The sequence below is a fragment of the Squalius cephalus genome, assembly GCF_949319135.1.
Source record: "Squalius cephalus genome assembly, chromosome: 4".
NCBI classification, from domain to species: domain Eukaryota; kingdom Metazoa; phylum Chordata; class Actinopteri; order Cypriniformes; family Leuciscidae; genus Squalius; species Squalius cephalus.
The window spans coordinates 48,168,911-48,184,993 of record NC_137125.1 but is presented as its reverse complement, the minus strand read 5'-3'; the positions used below and the strand labels follow the sequence as shown (position 1 = coordinate 48,184,993).

Below are 16,083 nucleotides of genomic sequence, written 5' to 3'. Positions count from 1 at the left end.
TAAAGGAATAGAATGACAGAAAATTTGTATCTATTTTAATAGAATAGAATAGAATGGAATGACAGAAAATTTGTATCTAATAGAATAGAATAGAATAGAATAGAATAGAATAGAATAGAATAGAATTTCCCTTTTACAGAAAAGACAAGGCTGGTCTGATGGTAGTGTACATGTTTATTAGAAGCAACTGAACAAAAGCAATACAAGTCATAAATACTCATAAAATAATTCTAGATACATTACAACTGCATGCCAAATATTTATGGGCCATACAGAACTTAAATTATGAACTGACAATTTCTGACAATTAAAATAGAAAACAGTTATAATATTTCACAATATTGCTGTTTTCACAGTTTTTAATTAAAGAAATGCAGCCATGGTAAAAAAAACAAAACATCTTTTGAACATCCACATCCTAGAAAACACGTTTATGCAAACATGGACAGACTTTATGCTAATATGGACAGAAACATTATCTATTTTAATAGTCCTGAATAGAATAGAATAGAATAGAATAGAATAGAATAGAATAGAATAGAATAGAATGCTTCTTACAATAAAAGACATGACTGGTCTGACCATGTGACAAAGTGATATGCAGTTAGAAGTTAGTCTTCTCATCTTTCCGTTCAGTGCCTTCAGAGTTTCCTCCTGGATGATCCGTCTGCCTGGGAAAGCCCTTTCGGTTGATCTGGGCCGGTCAAATAAACCAAATGTCACTCTGTGGCCCAAATACAGACAGCTGTGAACCTCCACTGTCTTTTTAGGGTTTTATCCTGGTTCCAAGATGACGATCTGTCTGTAGAGAAGCTCAGTCTGTAGACTGTTGCAGCCCACTGTATGATTTCTTAAAAGCAGTTGAAGTATCCTGAAATGCAGCTCACTGCTCCAGGTCTCGGGTCAGTGGGTGCTCAGGGCCCAGGAGGTGAATCCTTATGTCTGCAGCTCTCTGGAGTAGATCCAGCCCCTCTCTCCTCTCCACTCTACTGCAGCTACGCAACAGCACTTTACCTGCCAGACCAGACACCATCAAATAGACAAAGCTTTTAATGAAGAATACGCCTCTGAAACCAAGGCCACTAAAGTGGGTGGCCACTGTTGTGTTCAAGCAGCCATTTAGTCACTCACCAAGCTTCATAAGAACGACAGCGAGGTTGTGTTGCGCGTTGGGAAGTTGCAATGTCCGAGCCTCAGTCTCTGTAGTGCTTATAGCATGGCGGTACAGTTCAACAATCTTCCTCTGTGTCCATCTAAAAGTGCAAATCAAGCCCCTGACCTTGAAATCAAATTATGCGACCTTGAGGTTTGATGAGGTTGAGGTAACTAGATAAGCACTGCACATAAATCCATGTCTTACTCTGTATTGGTTTGAGCACTGGCCCAGAGATCTGCAAGCTGCTCTTCCACCTCTGCTACCAGAGGATGATCATGGCCACACCAGCGCCTCCTGCTGGCCAGTGCAGCTTGGAAGCATCTCTCGGCAGTCTTGGGCTTACAAAGACTCAACCTTGAAACATGTGAAAGTGCAATCAAAAGTGCACAAAGTATTTTTCGATATTTTGCTGGCTGATTAAAACAGTAGACTTTGACTTTATCCCAGTGGGGGGCAAACTACATCCCACAGGCCATATACGGCAAATAAAAGAAAAGTGAAATGCGGATGTTGTATGTTTAACAAAGAATGGACAGTAAAATACTTTTTCACCAGTATCGGACAGAAAGTGGTGTCTGATTTGCCAAGAGTAAGTTAAAGGCTACAACCACAGTCGTAATTTGACACGGATGTAGCATCATTTATAATTTAATATAAATTTTAAATATTTAATTGAATATTTCTAAATTAAAGTGAATGAAATGAAATTCATTTAAATATTTCTAAATCAAATTAAATTAAATTAGTTTCACACTTTTTTGTTGTCTTACTTTCGAATGCCCTTCAGTAGCATGGCTGTGCCTTCAGCACAAGGATGGACAGAAATGTATCTGATCTCTTTGAAAAGCCCTGGCACTGCATATACCCGTCCATCCGCCAGCAATGCCAGACACAGACGACAGAGCAGCTGTCCTGTGAGAGCAGATTAGAACTGCAAAATACGTATGCTTGACAAAATATAACTCGCTTGTCTTTTCATAAGTTATATGAATGCAGGAGGAAATATGAAATGCATGTTACCAACGATCAGTTTGACCTCTGCACTGTCAAGATGGGCTTCTGTAAGACACCTGGCAGTCTCAAGTCCCTTGTGGCAATACATCTCTGAGTCTTTCGGCAGATGCATTTGGACATAAAGCTCTGCCAGCATATGTTGCACTTTGAGCAGTAACCTCATACTGTCACAATCCTGCTCCATTCCCTGTGGAGGAAAACAGAATGAAACCTTGCATAGAGTATATGATCCATTTTTGTGTTTTTTGAATGTATACCATTTCTGACAATGATTAGCTAATCATATAACAGAAAATGTCTTGTATTATTTTTACCTTCTGGAAAATTTGATCTGCTTTTAGTAGCATCTCCTCAGCTTGCTGCATCTCACCCAAACAGAGCAGAACTTTACAGCAGAACCATGTTAATCGCCACACACTGCTGTGATCTGGAGGGTGAGCGTCTAAGAAAGACCACGTGAAAGTAGTTAACGTATACCAAGAGGTGAACATTATTATAATAATTTATAGTTTACTTGTACACTTTACATTACTTACAAAAAGCATCCTTTCAAGTGGCTGAGATGAATACTATGATACATGGTAAATATTTTAAATAATATAAACAAATACTGCACCATAAATTCTGCTTTTCTGAGTCTACATATAAGAATGGTCCTTACAATACAATTTAATACTTTACAGGTTTTCTTTTACAAATTGCATTACTATCATTTACAAAAAAACTACCTAATAGCTAGTATTATTTCAGATAACTGGCCGGGCTTACAAGAATAACATGATACATGTTAAATATATAATATTTACTAATAATGCCATATACTAGTAATGCCATTTATTTCTGTCTGTGTGTCAATGAGAGAAGCTGATTTTTACATTTTATTTGAGAACGATAATAAAAAGTCGGTTTTACCATTAAGACGCTCCCAAGTCTGAGCCATCAGATTCTGGAATGACGTCACAGAATCAAATCCTCTCTCCCTTAGTAGTGTCCAATAATATACAGCATCAATTGTCATCTGTGGGTATCGCTTCAGGTTGCTTGACAAAAACTCCATGGTACTATGAAAAAGATGGAGATATGATATATATATATATATATATATATATATATATATACACACACAGCATGTCTGTATGATTAGCACCAGTGTTGACTGAGATATGAACTATTAATTTCACAACGAACTGAAGACACAATGCCTACTGCATTAGCAAAATATTTTCTAATCAAAGATAAATTGCAGTTATCGTACGCTGGATCGCTAAGGAAGCCATGCAACTCCTTGAATGAACCAGTTTGCTTGAGATGCCAAGGAATCTCTTCCATCTTTCTTGCCCAGCTGCAAAGCTCTAAACTGGACTTCTGAAAAAACTTAACAAGGATCAGATGATAGGAATTACCCTCCACACCTTAAAGTGAAAGAGACAAGAGCACAACTGTGTGAACACATTGGAAATGCCTGAAAAAAAATCTTTTTTTACTGCATGGAAATTATATTACTCTTCAAAAGTGTTTTTGCTCTATTTCAAGAATCCTAGTGAATTCAATACTGAAAATTATGCAAGGAAAAAAAAGAATAAGACAAATAACATAAACATTCTTACCATGCGTCAACAAGTTCATTGCCTGGCTGAGGGACTGATGCATGATGGTCAGAAGACCATTGTCTTTCTCCTGAACCCAAGGCCAAAAAGCACAGCGCAATCGGGCCCATTCCAAACCCTTGACTCTTAGACAACCACAGTAACCTAGATCTTCCAACAAAGCCAGAACCTGAGCCTCAGTCAGGCCAGCACGAGACACATGAATGAGACAGAGTGTGTCCCACACCCAGCCTGAGAGATCTGTAGAGAGAGAGAGAGAGAGCGGAAGAGGGAATGCTTATTAGCTATAACTAATGAAATATGAAAGTCAGCACAAGCATGGTTTTATATAATGAAGTAAAAAGGACTTACCCTCCCTGAGTGATGCAGTGCTTGAACAAGTCTCAGTGACTTCTGTAGGAGCAGTTCTGCTGAAATCTTTTACCCAGCGATGTATGACCTTCACCCAGAGCTCAGGAACCGAATCAGCTTCTACATACTCCTGCAACAGCTCCATCTCTTGCTCTTTCTCCCTCAGCACCGCACACGTCCGTAACTCTGTGCCAATGAGCGCTAAAAAAGCCGGAAGGTGGCATTGCTTCTTACGCTCAATTCTTTGCAAAACACTGGTTGGCAGCTCCTTGTAAGGTAAAGCCAGATGTCTGAGTAAAATGTTCTTCTGAACACTAGGATCGGAGATATGGGGACACCTAAGAATCTGGACATCAGTCCTGCTGGTGAGACTTTTATAAGTGAGGTCAGTAAAGGTTGTTGTGATGATCATTTTGCAACAGTGAGGCAGAGGATCTGGCAGCCATTGTAGTGCCTTCACCTGGAAAACAAAAAAACAAAAAAGGTGTTAATTTTATTGAAATAAAAAAAAGTTAAAGACAACCTGCTCATGCAAACCATGCAGAGGACTAAAAGATCACCTCTTGCTTTGAGAGTCCAAGTGTTTCTGTCAAAAGGTCAATACCATCTAGAAGAAGAATACAAGGCCCAAGATTGGCTGCTGCCGTGAATGCCTGGACAGCTCGATGGAGGTACTCAAACTCAATGATGTCTTCCCAATCTGGAAAATCACCTGCAGAAACAAATTAGATGCAAAATATTATAATATTTGGTCTTTATTTATGATGCTATAAAACATGTGTTCTCAACTCTGGCCCTCGAGATCCACTTTCCTGCAGAGTTTAGCTTCAACCTTGATCAAACTTGCATGCCTGTAACTTTCTGGTAATACTGAAGACCTTGATTAGCTTGTTCAGGTGTGTTTTATTACGGTTTAACTAATAAAACTTCGGAAAGAGGGCTGTTGAAGCTGGGAATGACACACCTGAGTTGACCACGTTCCCGTACACAGGTCAGAAAACTAAGATGGCAAACCTTTGTTGTAATTGCTCTTTCAGCATATAAACACATAAAAAAGTGGTATTTTGCACAGATAAAACCAAACTATCATGTCCACTGGGTTTATTGAGACAAAGACAAACAGAAGTGCTAATAAACAATATATTACTACAGTTTCACTACGGTTGATGTGCTAAGCAGCCTCTGAGTTTTTCAATCACAACTCCGACCAGATGAAGTTCCCACTGGGAACTAGGAATTTTCCACTTCCGAGGACAAATGGAACGCAACAACTCTGCAGGAAAGTGGACCTCGAGGGCCAGAGTTCAGAATTTGTATGTGTGTTGTATTTATAAAGAAAGCTCCAAGACTCATAACACACTTGTGCTGGGAAAAATGTGGAAATTTACCATAATGTGCTCTTCGAAGTTGGGCAGTACACTGTCTAAGCATAGACCTGACATCAGAGCTGGATGTGCTGGTTTCACAGAAGTGAGAAATGACTAGAAAATCAGGATTCTGTCGGCAGAAGGCTCGCAGCCAACTCGCTGCCAGAGTGGACTTCCCACAACCCCTTTCACCACATACCAGTAAGATAGACTTCATTGAGTCTTTCTGGTCAAAATCACTGAAAGTAAACAATAATATGTCCTATAATATAACATAAATGTTAATCAAACACAGTCTGCCTGCTGTTTTTAGTTTTTATCTTCTTACCATGTGAAATGAGCACCTGGATTTTTTGAGTGCGTCTCAGATTTTGCATTATGGATTATAGAATGCAGAAATTTGTTTATTGCATTCAGTGCTTCTGTGGTGGGTACTGAGGGCACAAACCAGTCACACAATCCACGTGCACGGCTCTGTTGGTGATGCTGATCGAATGAATCCTGCCATCCTAAAACAAATCGATTCAAAAATCATAAATGTTTCTAATTTTAAACTTCATATTCTGTTTTGGGGTCTGAGAAACCCAAAAGCCATTTAACAACTCAAAAAGTACCAGGCTGATACTTTCCCCTGGGTTTTGATTAGGCCAAAGAAAGAATTAAAATAAAATATTTCAAAATTACTATTACCAAAATATAACATGCAGACATAAAATATACATGCAGATATATAATCAAAATATAAATATATATAAAAAAAAAATCAGATTAAATAATAAAATAAAACAGGAATAAAATATAGGCTTAATTCAGAATTGTGTTATTAGATAACAAAAAACTTAGAAAACTGGTCGAGAATTATAGGCTTACCTAAGGTGGGATGTTTTGGATCTTCATGAAATTTAGAAATGACTCCTTCCCAGTCAACCCTTATCATCTCCTCAAGTTCATAAAGGTTTCTGAAGAATCTGTCACACAGTGGAAAGAAAAAGAAAGATACATGCATATATATATATATATATATATATATATATATATATATATATACACATACAGTCAAACCAAAATTTATTCAGACACCTTCAACATTTCTAACATTATCAGTTTATTCGCTATAGTTTAGAAAATGGTAATAAAACATAACAAGAGCAGAGTTATCAAATCAGTTGATATTTCACTGGTTTTGGCCATCCTTCTGTTAGACTATCTCACAAATGAATTAGGTTGAATAGGTGTTAATTACCAATTACCAAGCAATGCTTAATTTTGTTGAGTCTGTGGTGTAAAAAGGTCACATTAGCAATTAAAGAAAAAACATTTAAGCAAAACATGGTCAGGTAAAAGTGTCTGAATAATTTTTGGTCCCAAATTTGTATACATTTTTCTGGTAGTCCACTGTATGAAGAATTTTTAAGTATTATATTGCACAGTTTACTTTATTTTGTTATCCTCACTTACATAAATTAACTATAGTGTCCTGTGCCCACTAGTAAAAAAATATATATCGGGTGTCTGAATAATTATTGGTTTGACTATATATATATATATATATATATATATATACACAAATGGAATTTAGCATTTAAAATAAATCTGTATTTATGTTTCAAGACATTGTGGTCTGTTCTCAAACCTGACAGGAAGACAATGATTTATGATCCTTCTTTTTAGATCTCTCATTCTCTGTCTCTCACTTTTGCTTTGATTGGATAGCATGTTCAAGAAGATGTGCATTTCATCACTGCTGTCATCCTCCACATCCTGTGGGGTGCAGTCTTTAAAATAAAAGAAGCAGCTTCTGTGGTTGTCAATGAAGGCTGCCTTGGTGATCTCCAGCTCTGTCAGGCTACAGGTGCGATACCTGTCCTCCATGACCCAAGGGTAACCAGCCTTTGCAGCAACATGCAAGTTCCTAGCCACCTCAGACAAAGAACATGGGCCGATATCAGATTGAGAACCATTCTCTCCTGGCAGACATTGTCCATAGCTGTGTCCAAGAAGACAGATTAAAAAAGATGAGCGGTCGATGAGATCCAAACTGATTTTCAACTGCTGGTCGAAAAGATCTGGCTTATTTATCTGATGTTCATCATTGTCATTATTTTCATAATCCCTTTCTTGTTTGCTTCGCTGTAACGTTAAGTCCACAGGTCTGAAACAGGCGCCTCTGGTCTGGCAAAGTGCATCTAGGTGGGGAAACACCTTTGCTTTCAGGTAAGACAACTCTTCTTGAAGATCACCTGGAAAATAGCACAGGTAAGGCTGAAGAGGAAACACGAGGCTGTCAGACGTACCCATCATTTTTTCTTGGATACTTGTGACACTTTCAGAAATCTAAATATGTACTCAACAGAGAAAGAATTAAATGCACAAATATTAAAAGGTACATAAATAAAATATTTTAATGTTTTGATCTCTCCATTACTAAAAAAATCCAGTCAATATAAACTAAGTAAAATAGGGAAAAAAAACTTAGTGTTGTCTATCTTTAAGTCAACCAATCCTATCGGGACTTTCTTGTGGTCTATCATGTCAACAGCTTGTTGCTAAGGTGACCGTAATATAAATGTGATTCTGACTCTGAATCACCTAGTTCCGTTTCCCCCAACCCGCTCAAAGAAGTAAACAAAATCCACACCGTCCCCAGATCAGTTGTTACAGTCTATGACAAAATCTCCTTCGCTCGATTAATTGGCATTCAGTTGAGCCAACCAACGCGAGCCACGATCGGAACGTGTAAAATCGGACATGTAAAGCGGTGATTGGACGACAACGGCTGCGGACCGCTCTCTGATTGGTGCGGTGTTGTGCGTGGGGTGCTGTGATTGGCTCATGACGAATGAGCACATCCCTAGAGCGGAGGAGTTTATAAAGCCGATTTCTCGCTCTCTGTTCACGCACTGCAAGAATACATCGAGGCGTACAGGGTGCAGCAACAGCTCAAGGCGTTAATCTGCTATTGAGTCTCATTAATAAACAGTTTTTCTTTCTTAAACAATGAGGCGACTGTGGATTATCGGTCTCCTCTGTACACTATTGGCTTTCGGTGAGTATGTTTTATTAAATGGCCTTGAAATGCACCGTTATGCAGTTTGCTGTCTTTGAACTTGACAAAGCTTCAGTGAGTGTTCGCTGTAATGTTGCTGTCTTTGTGTGGTTACATGTAAGCTTTAGTATTATATATTCAGTTTTTGATAATACTTTATTTGCAGATTTTTTTTTAAAGCTTCCTAAATGGATGAATGATTCAGAACAGGAAATAAAACCTGGAGAGTGGATTTGAATTGCATGTGCTTCTGGAAGTTTCCTCAAGATTGAAATGGCCTTCATATATTCAGATGCCATTTAATAATGATACAGTTATGATGCTTTATAATGACAAATTGCATTTAAATGGTTGCTTTTACTAATGTACGATTTAAAAAAACAACTAATAATGTAGTCGTGTAAGAGAGAAATAGAACAATGAAGTCTAATTGCACATTTAAAGAAGAATTGAATCCGCGATCTTGAACCATGTGAACTGCCACATCAAGGCCTTTAAGTGTCTAACTGAGATCCTCTGGATCAAGAAAGTGCATTTGCACACAAATCAAGAGTATTTTGCACATTTCAGAGCCTTACCTGAGCAATTTTATTAATTTTGCTTCACAGAGTACATTCATGTAAAATGAACAATCATCCTTGCTGGGTACAAAAAGGTTTTTGCTGAGCAAATATACTTAGGAATTGAGTTGTATTTTGGTGCTGTTATATCATTGAGTTGAGGAACACTGTTGAATCTGTATAGCCTTTAAGTGCTTTTTTTTATCACCAATGGTGCATTTACATTATTAGTGGTTTTGTCATAATCTTTGTTTTGCATAATTGCAGCATCTGTGAAAGCTGATGATGACGTTGACATTGACGGCACAGTGGAAGAGGACCTTGGGAAGAGCAGAGACGGATCCCGCACAGATGATGAGGTTGTCGAGAGGTCTGTATGGACTTGAACTGCACTTGACTGATTTGAACATCAATTTTTAAGATTGAGGAAAAATACTGTGACCCTTTTAGACTCGGATCTCAAAGTAATCATAGCTGCTATTTTTATTAAATGCACTTGTTTATCTGTTATGAGGTTACATTTGGATATATTCACTTTAAGCTCCTCACAAAGACCATAAATGCTCCCCAGTGGAGGTTGAACATCTGGTTGATGCATTTGTGTATTGCTCCACAATACCCAAGGGTAAATGGTAATAAGTCCCCTGTGAAACGCACATGTCACAAGCATCTTTTGCACTCTCCCATTTCTTCTCTAACAGGGAGGAAGAAGCCATTCAGCTAGATGGTTTGAACGCCTCACAAATAAAGGAAATTCGTGATAAAGCAGAAAAGCATGTATTCCAGGCGGAAGTGAACAGGATGATGAAACTGATCATCAATTCTCTGTATAAGAACAAGGAGGTGAGTATTGGAGGTGTTAGATGTTAAGTAGTTTTAGTCTTCATGCTGTTCATCATGGTTTTGCAAATCACACAAGATTAATGCTTCATAATAATTATTTTTTCACCCTAAAGATCTTCCTTAGAGAACTGATCTCTAATGCTTCCGATGCCTTGGATAAGATCCGGTTGTTGTCCCTGACCAACGATGATGCCCTTGCTGGAAATGAAGAGCTTACTATTAAAATCAAGGTGTGTTAAAAATGAGTCCTGAGACTCGCCTACAGTCCTTAAAATTTCCAGTGGAGAGAGACAACATAACTCACATTTGCATTGCAAAAGGAATTCAAACATGTATGAAGCAAATTCAGGAGCATTTCCTTCCTGTAATTTTCATATCTTAATTTTGATACTCAATACCTTGTTTAACTATGCGCATGATTACATTTTTATTTATTAGTTCATTTAGTAAAGTCCAGTATCTCTTAAATATATTTGAATAAATTATATTCTTTGGAAATTATATTACTCTGCAAACACTTTAGAAGAGTTTAAGTCAACACTGTATCCATTTTAGAGTTTTAATCTAAAGCAAATTTTTAAAGACCTTATATAGGTTTCTAAATTGCTCTATGGTTTAACTTGTTACTTGCCATGAAAATAGCCAAAGCTGGCATGGCGTTAAAACACTCCAACCAACTAGTTAATTTAGTCAATATTTTGACTTGCTTTTATCTAGGTTATTCAATACTTAGTCCTCTGTATTGTTTTCTTTCACCAGTCCGACAAGGAAAAGAACATGCTTCACATCACTGACACTGGCATCGGCATGACCAAAGAAGAACTGGTGAAGAACCTTGGTACCATCGCCAAGTCTGGAACCAGCGAGTTCCTCAACAAGATGACTGAGATCCAGGATGACAGTCAGTCCACCTCTGAGCTGATTGGTCAGTTTGGTGTGGGCTTCTACTCTGCCTTCCTTGTGGCTGATAGGGTCATTGTCACCACCAAGCACAACAACGGCACCCAACACATCTGGGAATCTGATTCCAACGAGTTCTCTGTCATCGAAGACCCTCGTGGTGACACTTTGGGCAGAGGCACCACCATTACGTAAGCAGCTAAACTTGAAATGTTTCAAATGTGTAGATTGTGACATGTTGTAACTAAAGTCTCGTTTCATCAGGTTGGTGATGAAAGAGGAAGCTTCCGACTACCTTGAGCTGGAGACTATTAAGAACCTTGTGAGGAAGTACTCCCAGTTCATCAACTTCCCCATCTATGTATGGAGCAGCAAGGTCAGTGTCTCCACCAAAGACTCACTAGTTTGAAGTTTACCATTTGCTTAACTAGCTTTAGGACTCCATAAACTCATCGATTTGTGTTGTTTCTCAGACCGAGACTGTAGAGGAGCCCATTGATGATGAGGCTGAGGCAGATAAGGAAGAGACCACTGAAGATGAAGCTGAGGTTGAGGAAGAGGATGAAGACAAGGACAAACCAAAGACTAAGAAGGTAACGTATATGCAAATAAACCCCAGCAGCAACTATTTTATATACATTTCTCAATGATTTCAATGATTCCTCACTCCCTTTAGGTGGAGAAGACCGTGTGGGACTGGGAGCTGATGAATGACATTAAACCCATCTGGCAGAGGCCTGCAAAGGAAGTGGAGGAGGATGAATACAAAGCCTTCTACAAGACCTTCTCCAGGGTGAGAGAACATGTGCTTTGTGCACAAATCAACTTTCATGGTCATCTGTGGCCTCTTGGATTAATTCAAGTGGAATTCTTCTTTCATTCAGGACACAGATGAGCCCATGTCACACATTCACTTCACCGCTGAAGGCGAGGTTACCTTTAAGTCCATCCTCTTCATCCCTGCATCTGCACCCAGAGGTCTTTTCGACGAGTATGGGACCAAGAAGAATGACTTCATCAAGGTAATTTTGATAACCTTTAATTGGGAAAAGAACACATTCTCTTTTGTAGTTGAGTTAACTGTACCTAATTTGGTTCTTTCCTCTTAGCTATTTGTGCGTAGAGTCTTCATCACCGATGACTTCCATGACATGATGCCCAAGTACCTCAACTTCATCAGAGGCGTTGTAAGTGCTGTTGGCTGTGTCTTTTTAAGTGTTGCAATTAAGATATTCAGAATGCACTGAAATGTGTGAAACCTTTAAAATCCTAGTTCTGCACGTACAGAAATATCTTGTTTGCATTGCATTTCCCTAGAAGTGATAACCATCCTGCGTTTTGGCTCATTAGTGAAGAGCACTTCCATTATTGAGCAGATTGCATGTGTGCAGTAACAACATCTCATGTAATATATTGGAGGGTATAAATGTTTTTGTTTAGCAAAATCGATTTGTTTTCGGCATATAGTTTGAATTAAATTCTAATTTATTTAGTACTTTTACCCAGGAATAAAGTAAATAATAATAAAAATGATACAAATTATTTTTTTCTTAATTGAAATGTTATATTTTAGATTTTAAATTATATTATAAAAAACTTGCAGCTTGGGAATTAGTAGGTTTTTTTTCATATAGAATTTGCGAATGTGTTTGTTTTTTTTTGTTTTTTTTTGTTTTTTTATATTTGAAACCTTTTTGATATTGTGATGTCATACCAAGGCAGGAAGGTAGATGGTGTAATAACTTAAATAAAATGTATATTTTAAGTCTCAGCCAATAAGTATAATATTTGGAGAGTCTATAGAACATGTTTGATCTCACTTCTCAGGTGGACTCTGATGATCTGCCTCTGAATGTGTCCAGAGAGACTCTACAGCAACACAAACTGCTCAAGGTGAGCTCATCGTGTCAACGTAACATCGTCTTTTGTTCAATTATATGATGAAATTTATACATGTTGCACAGGCAAATTTCAATTGTTTTCAAAACTCATGTTGGTTCCTTAGGTCATCCGTAAGAAGTTGGTCCGCAAGACCCTGGATATGATCAAGAAGATCGCCGAAGAGGAATACAATGAAAAGTTCTGGAAGGAGTTCGGCACCAACATCAAACTGGGAGTTATTGAGGATCACTCCAACAGAACCCGCCTGGCCAAGCTGCTCCGCTTCCAGACCTCCCACAGCGAGACCGTACAGTCAAGTCTGGAGCAGTATGTGGAGAGGATGAAGGAGAAGCAAGACAAGATCTTCTTCATGGCTGGAACCAGCAGAAAGGAGGTGCTTAAATGTTTTTACTTTTAACTGCTTATTACTAAGGTACTCCATTTCTCAATTTCCATAGTAACATGTAATATTTCATTTGGTTTTAGGCTGAGTCTTCTCCATTTGTAGAGAGGCTTCTTAAAAAAGGATATGAGGTCGTCTACCTGACTGAGCCAGTGGACGAGTACTGCATCCAAGCCCTGCCCGAGTTTGACGGCAAACGCTTCCAGAATGTGGCGAAGGAGGGTGTGAAGTTTGACGAGAGCGATACGGCCAAGGAGAAGAGGGAAGCTTTGGAGAAAGAGTTTGAACCCCTCACCACCTGGATGAAAGAGAAGGCCCTGAAGGACAACGTATGATTATTTCCTTTGCTTCATTGTATTGTATATTAAAAGCTGGCTGACTTGTAGAAGTGGCAGATTAATTGAAACATGTTTGTCCTTGTTTTGTGTTTCAGATTGAGAAGGCCATTTTGTCTCAGAGGCTGACCAACTCGCCATGCGCTCTGGTTGCCAGTCAGTACGGATGGTCTGGCAACATGGAAAGGATCATGAAAGCCCAGGCTTACCAGACAGGAAAAGACATTTCCACAAAGTATGTCCTCTGAATAAGTCTTAAACACATGATCACAGTGGCAATCACCTTAGCAACTGCAGAGCAATGACCAGGCAACCATTAACCACATCTTAAGGTGCAGTCACATAAGTAGAATTTGTTAAATATTACTGACAAAAAGACAATTGTCTATTGTCAGTAGCATAGTGATGTATGAAGCATAGCTCAAACCAAGCCACTTACTTTTGGTCAATCACCGCATGACTGACTTGAACCCGCTACAGAAAATGCATGTGGAAGTCTTTCGTTCTCATACACAATTCCTGATTGTGTGGGTTCCTATTGAAATGACCGAATTTTGCCCACGAAAATTTGCAAAACATCTTGTACATGTGACTGAACCTTTAGAGTTGTTGCGACAATGCAATCCACCACTTCTTGGCTTGCTATGTGAAAAATGGCTAATCTGCAAATTTTAATTTATCTGGTCATAACCAAGTAAACCTTTTTCTTTTTTTCTTTTTTTTTTTTCTCATTCTAGTTATTACGCAAGTCAAAAGAAGACGTTAGAAATCAACCCCAAACATCCTCTCATCAAGGAGATGTTGAGGAGAGTCAATGTAAGTTAAACATCATTCTGATTCAATTTACTTTTATTTAATATTCCACTTAAAATCTGCAATTAGAGTTCAAATAGTCTGATGTATTGTGCTTTGTCTCATAGGAAGACTCCGAGGATCAGACAGCTGCGGATTTAGCCGTAGTGCTCTTTGAGACGGCCACACTGCGATCCGGCTACCAGCTCTCAGACACCAAAGCTTATGGAGAAAGAATAGAGCGCATGCTGCGGCTCAGCATGAATGTAGACCTCGACACACAGGTACGCGCTCAGTCGAGCACTGGTACACGAAATGGAGATGTTCAAATGAAGTTTGGCTGAATATCCTGTTACCATGTTTACAGGTTGAGGAGGAGCCAGAGGAGGAACCAGAAGAACAGACCGAGGAAGCAGATGCTGAGGATGAAGAGGAGGTCCAGGCAGAGGAGGCAGAAGAAGATTCAGTGAGTGTGAAAACTGTCACTTACACATTCTCATGTTGTTCCAAAACTGTATCTTCATGAAATGCAAATGGAGAGTTTAAAGGTGCATTGTGTAATATTTAGGAGGATCTGTTGACAGAAATGCAATATCATACACAACTGTTTTCAGTGGTGTATAAAGACATTATATAATGAACCGTCAGTTTATATCTACATACAACGCGGGTCCCCTTACATGTTAAGTCGCCATTTTGCGCCGTCATGTTTCTACAGGAGCCCTAAACTGACAAACGCGTTTTGTCACTGTTGTTCGTGAAACTAGCTAAAGTCAGCGCATAAAACAGACACAGTGATGAACCAGTAACATTCAGTAAAACTAAATGTTATTGCGAATATTATTAAGTAAACCTAATTTCTTTATCTTTGTAAAGAAACCTCATTGATTAACTGGCTACTCTCTGCTGTCTCAGATGACGACATCTTTTCCTGTCGGCCACCGTAACTTCTAGTGGTGAGGTTGCAAATTGCAACCAAGAGATGTCGCTAAAAATCACACACTGCACCTTTAATAGGGTTACACTTTATTTGAATTGTCTACGTTAGACATTACTTTAGACCACTTTAGATGTAACTTTGCAACTACAGTTCAACTAACTCTTTGAGTATTTGTAGACTAGGTTTATTTTAGGATTAGTAGAATAAGTTGACGTGTACTTGCAAAGTTACTTGGTCAGCCGAATGTCTGTTGGTGATAATCTAAATGGTGTTGGCAGTTAAGCAGTCAGTCTACAGTGTCTGTTTAGCTTTCAAAGTATACTCAACCGTGGATGGCCGCGTTTGACACGCGCAGTACAATTGCATTTTTATACTCTACCATGCAAGTTTAGAACAAAGACCAAAACAAAACGTGTGCAATCCAAAAAACGTGCATGGACTATCTAAATAAAGCGTTACCTTTAAATTCTTTGAAACTGCAGGAGGGTGGGTAAATGGAAGAACTGTTCTTATCATTTGAGATGCTGTTCCTTATGTCTTCATTTGTCTTAAAACACATACTTCTCTGTGTTTCAGGGTACCACAGACAAAGATGAGCTGTAAAAACACTGTAAAAAGTGTAAATCTAAGAGGGAAGGGGTGTCGGACTGATGCAGAGTGAAGATGCCGATCTCAGCTGATTGTCTTTTCTCTGTGCGGGTGGGTTGGGTGATTGGAGCTGTTTTTTTTTTAAAGGCGCTGCGTTTGTGTTTGAGACCTTTTTCTTTTTTTACATTCCTCCATGATTGTAAATTTGTTAATATTTAACTGACCCAGTTGTGGAGTACTGACTCCTGTCCACAGAACTATTAAATGTTTCCGGAAAAGGAGTTTGTGTGCAAATTTGTC

The 16,083-nt window shown here is 38.6% G+C and overlaps 2 protein-coding genes across 2 annotated transcripts; one reads left to right on the top strand and one right to left on the bottom strand.

Annotated features, from left to right (window-relative positions):
* Window positions 1-580: 580 nt before the first annotated feature.
* Window positions 581-8,026, bottom strand: LOC307157730 (putative tetratricopeptide repeat protein 41; the record flags this gene model as incomplete). The annotated part of the gene is made up of 16 exons (XM_079869653.1): window positions 581-1,014; window positions 1,132-1,253; window positions 1,361-1,510; window positions 1,927-2,068; window positions 2,177-2,357; window positions 2,485-2,612; window positions 3,083-3,231; window positions 3,426-3,582; window positions 3,778-4,017; window positions 4,129-4,588; window positions 4,689-4,840; window positions 5,517-5,734; window positions 5,824-6,004; window positions 6,366-6,463; window positions 7,129-7,829; window positions 7,994-8,026. 16 exons carry the CDS (start codon window positions 8,024-8,026, stop codon window positions 884-886), a joined length of 3,243 nt encoding a protein of 1,080 aa, XP_079725779.1. The 3' UTR covers window positions 581-883.
* Window positions 8,027-8,348: 322 nt separating this feature from the next.
* Window positions 8,349-16,064, top strand: hsp90b1 (heat shock protein 90, beta (grp94), member 1). Its single transcript, XM_079868802.1, has 18 exons — window positions 8,349-8,541; window positions 9,369-9,471; window positions 9,803-9,944; window positions 10,058-10,174; window positions 10,704-11,035; window positions 11,109-11,220; window positions 11,318-11,437; window positions 11,521-11,637; window positions 11,729-11,866; window positions 11,954-12,031; window positions 12,672-12,737; window positions 12,850-13,119; window positions 13,212-13,457; window positions 13,562-13,698; window positions 14,201-14,279; window positions 14,384-14,539; window positions 14,623-14,721; window positions 15,772-16,064. Exons 1-18 carry the CDS (start codon window positions 8,493-8,495, stop codon window positions 15,796-15,798), a joined length of 2,388 nt encoding a protein of 795 aa, XP_079724928.1. The 5' UTR covers window positions 8,349-8,492; the 3' UTR covers window positions 15,799-16,064.
* The last annotated feature ends 19 nt before the right edge of the window (window positions 16,065-16,083 follow it).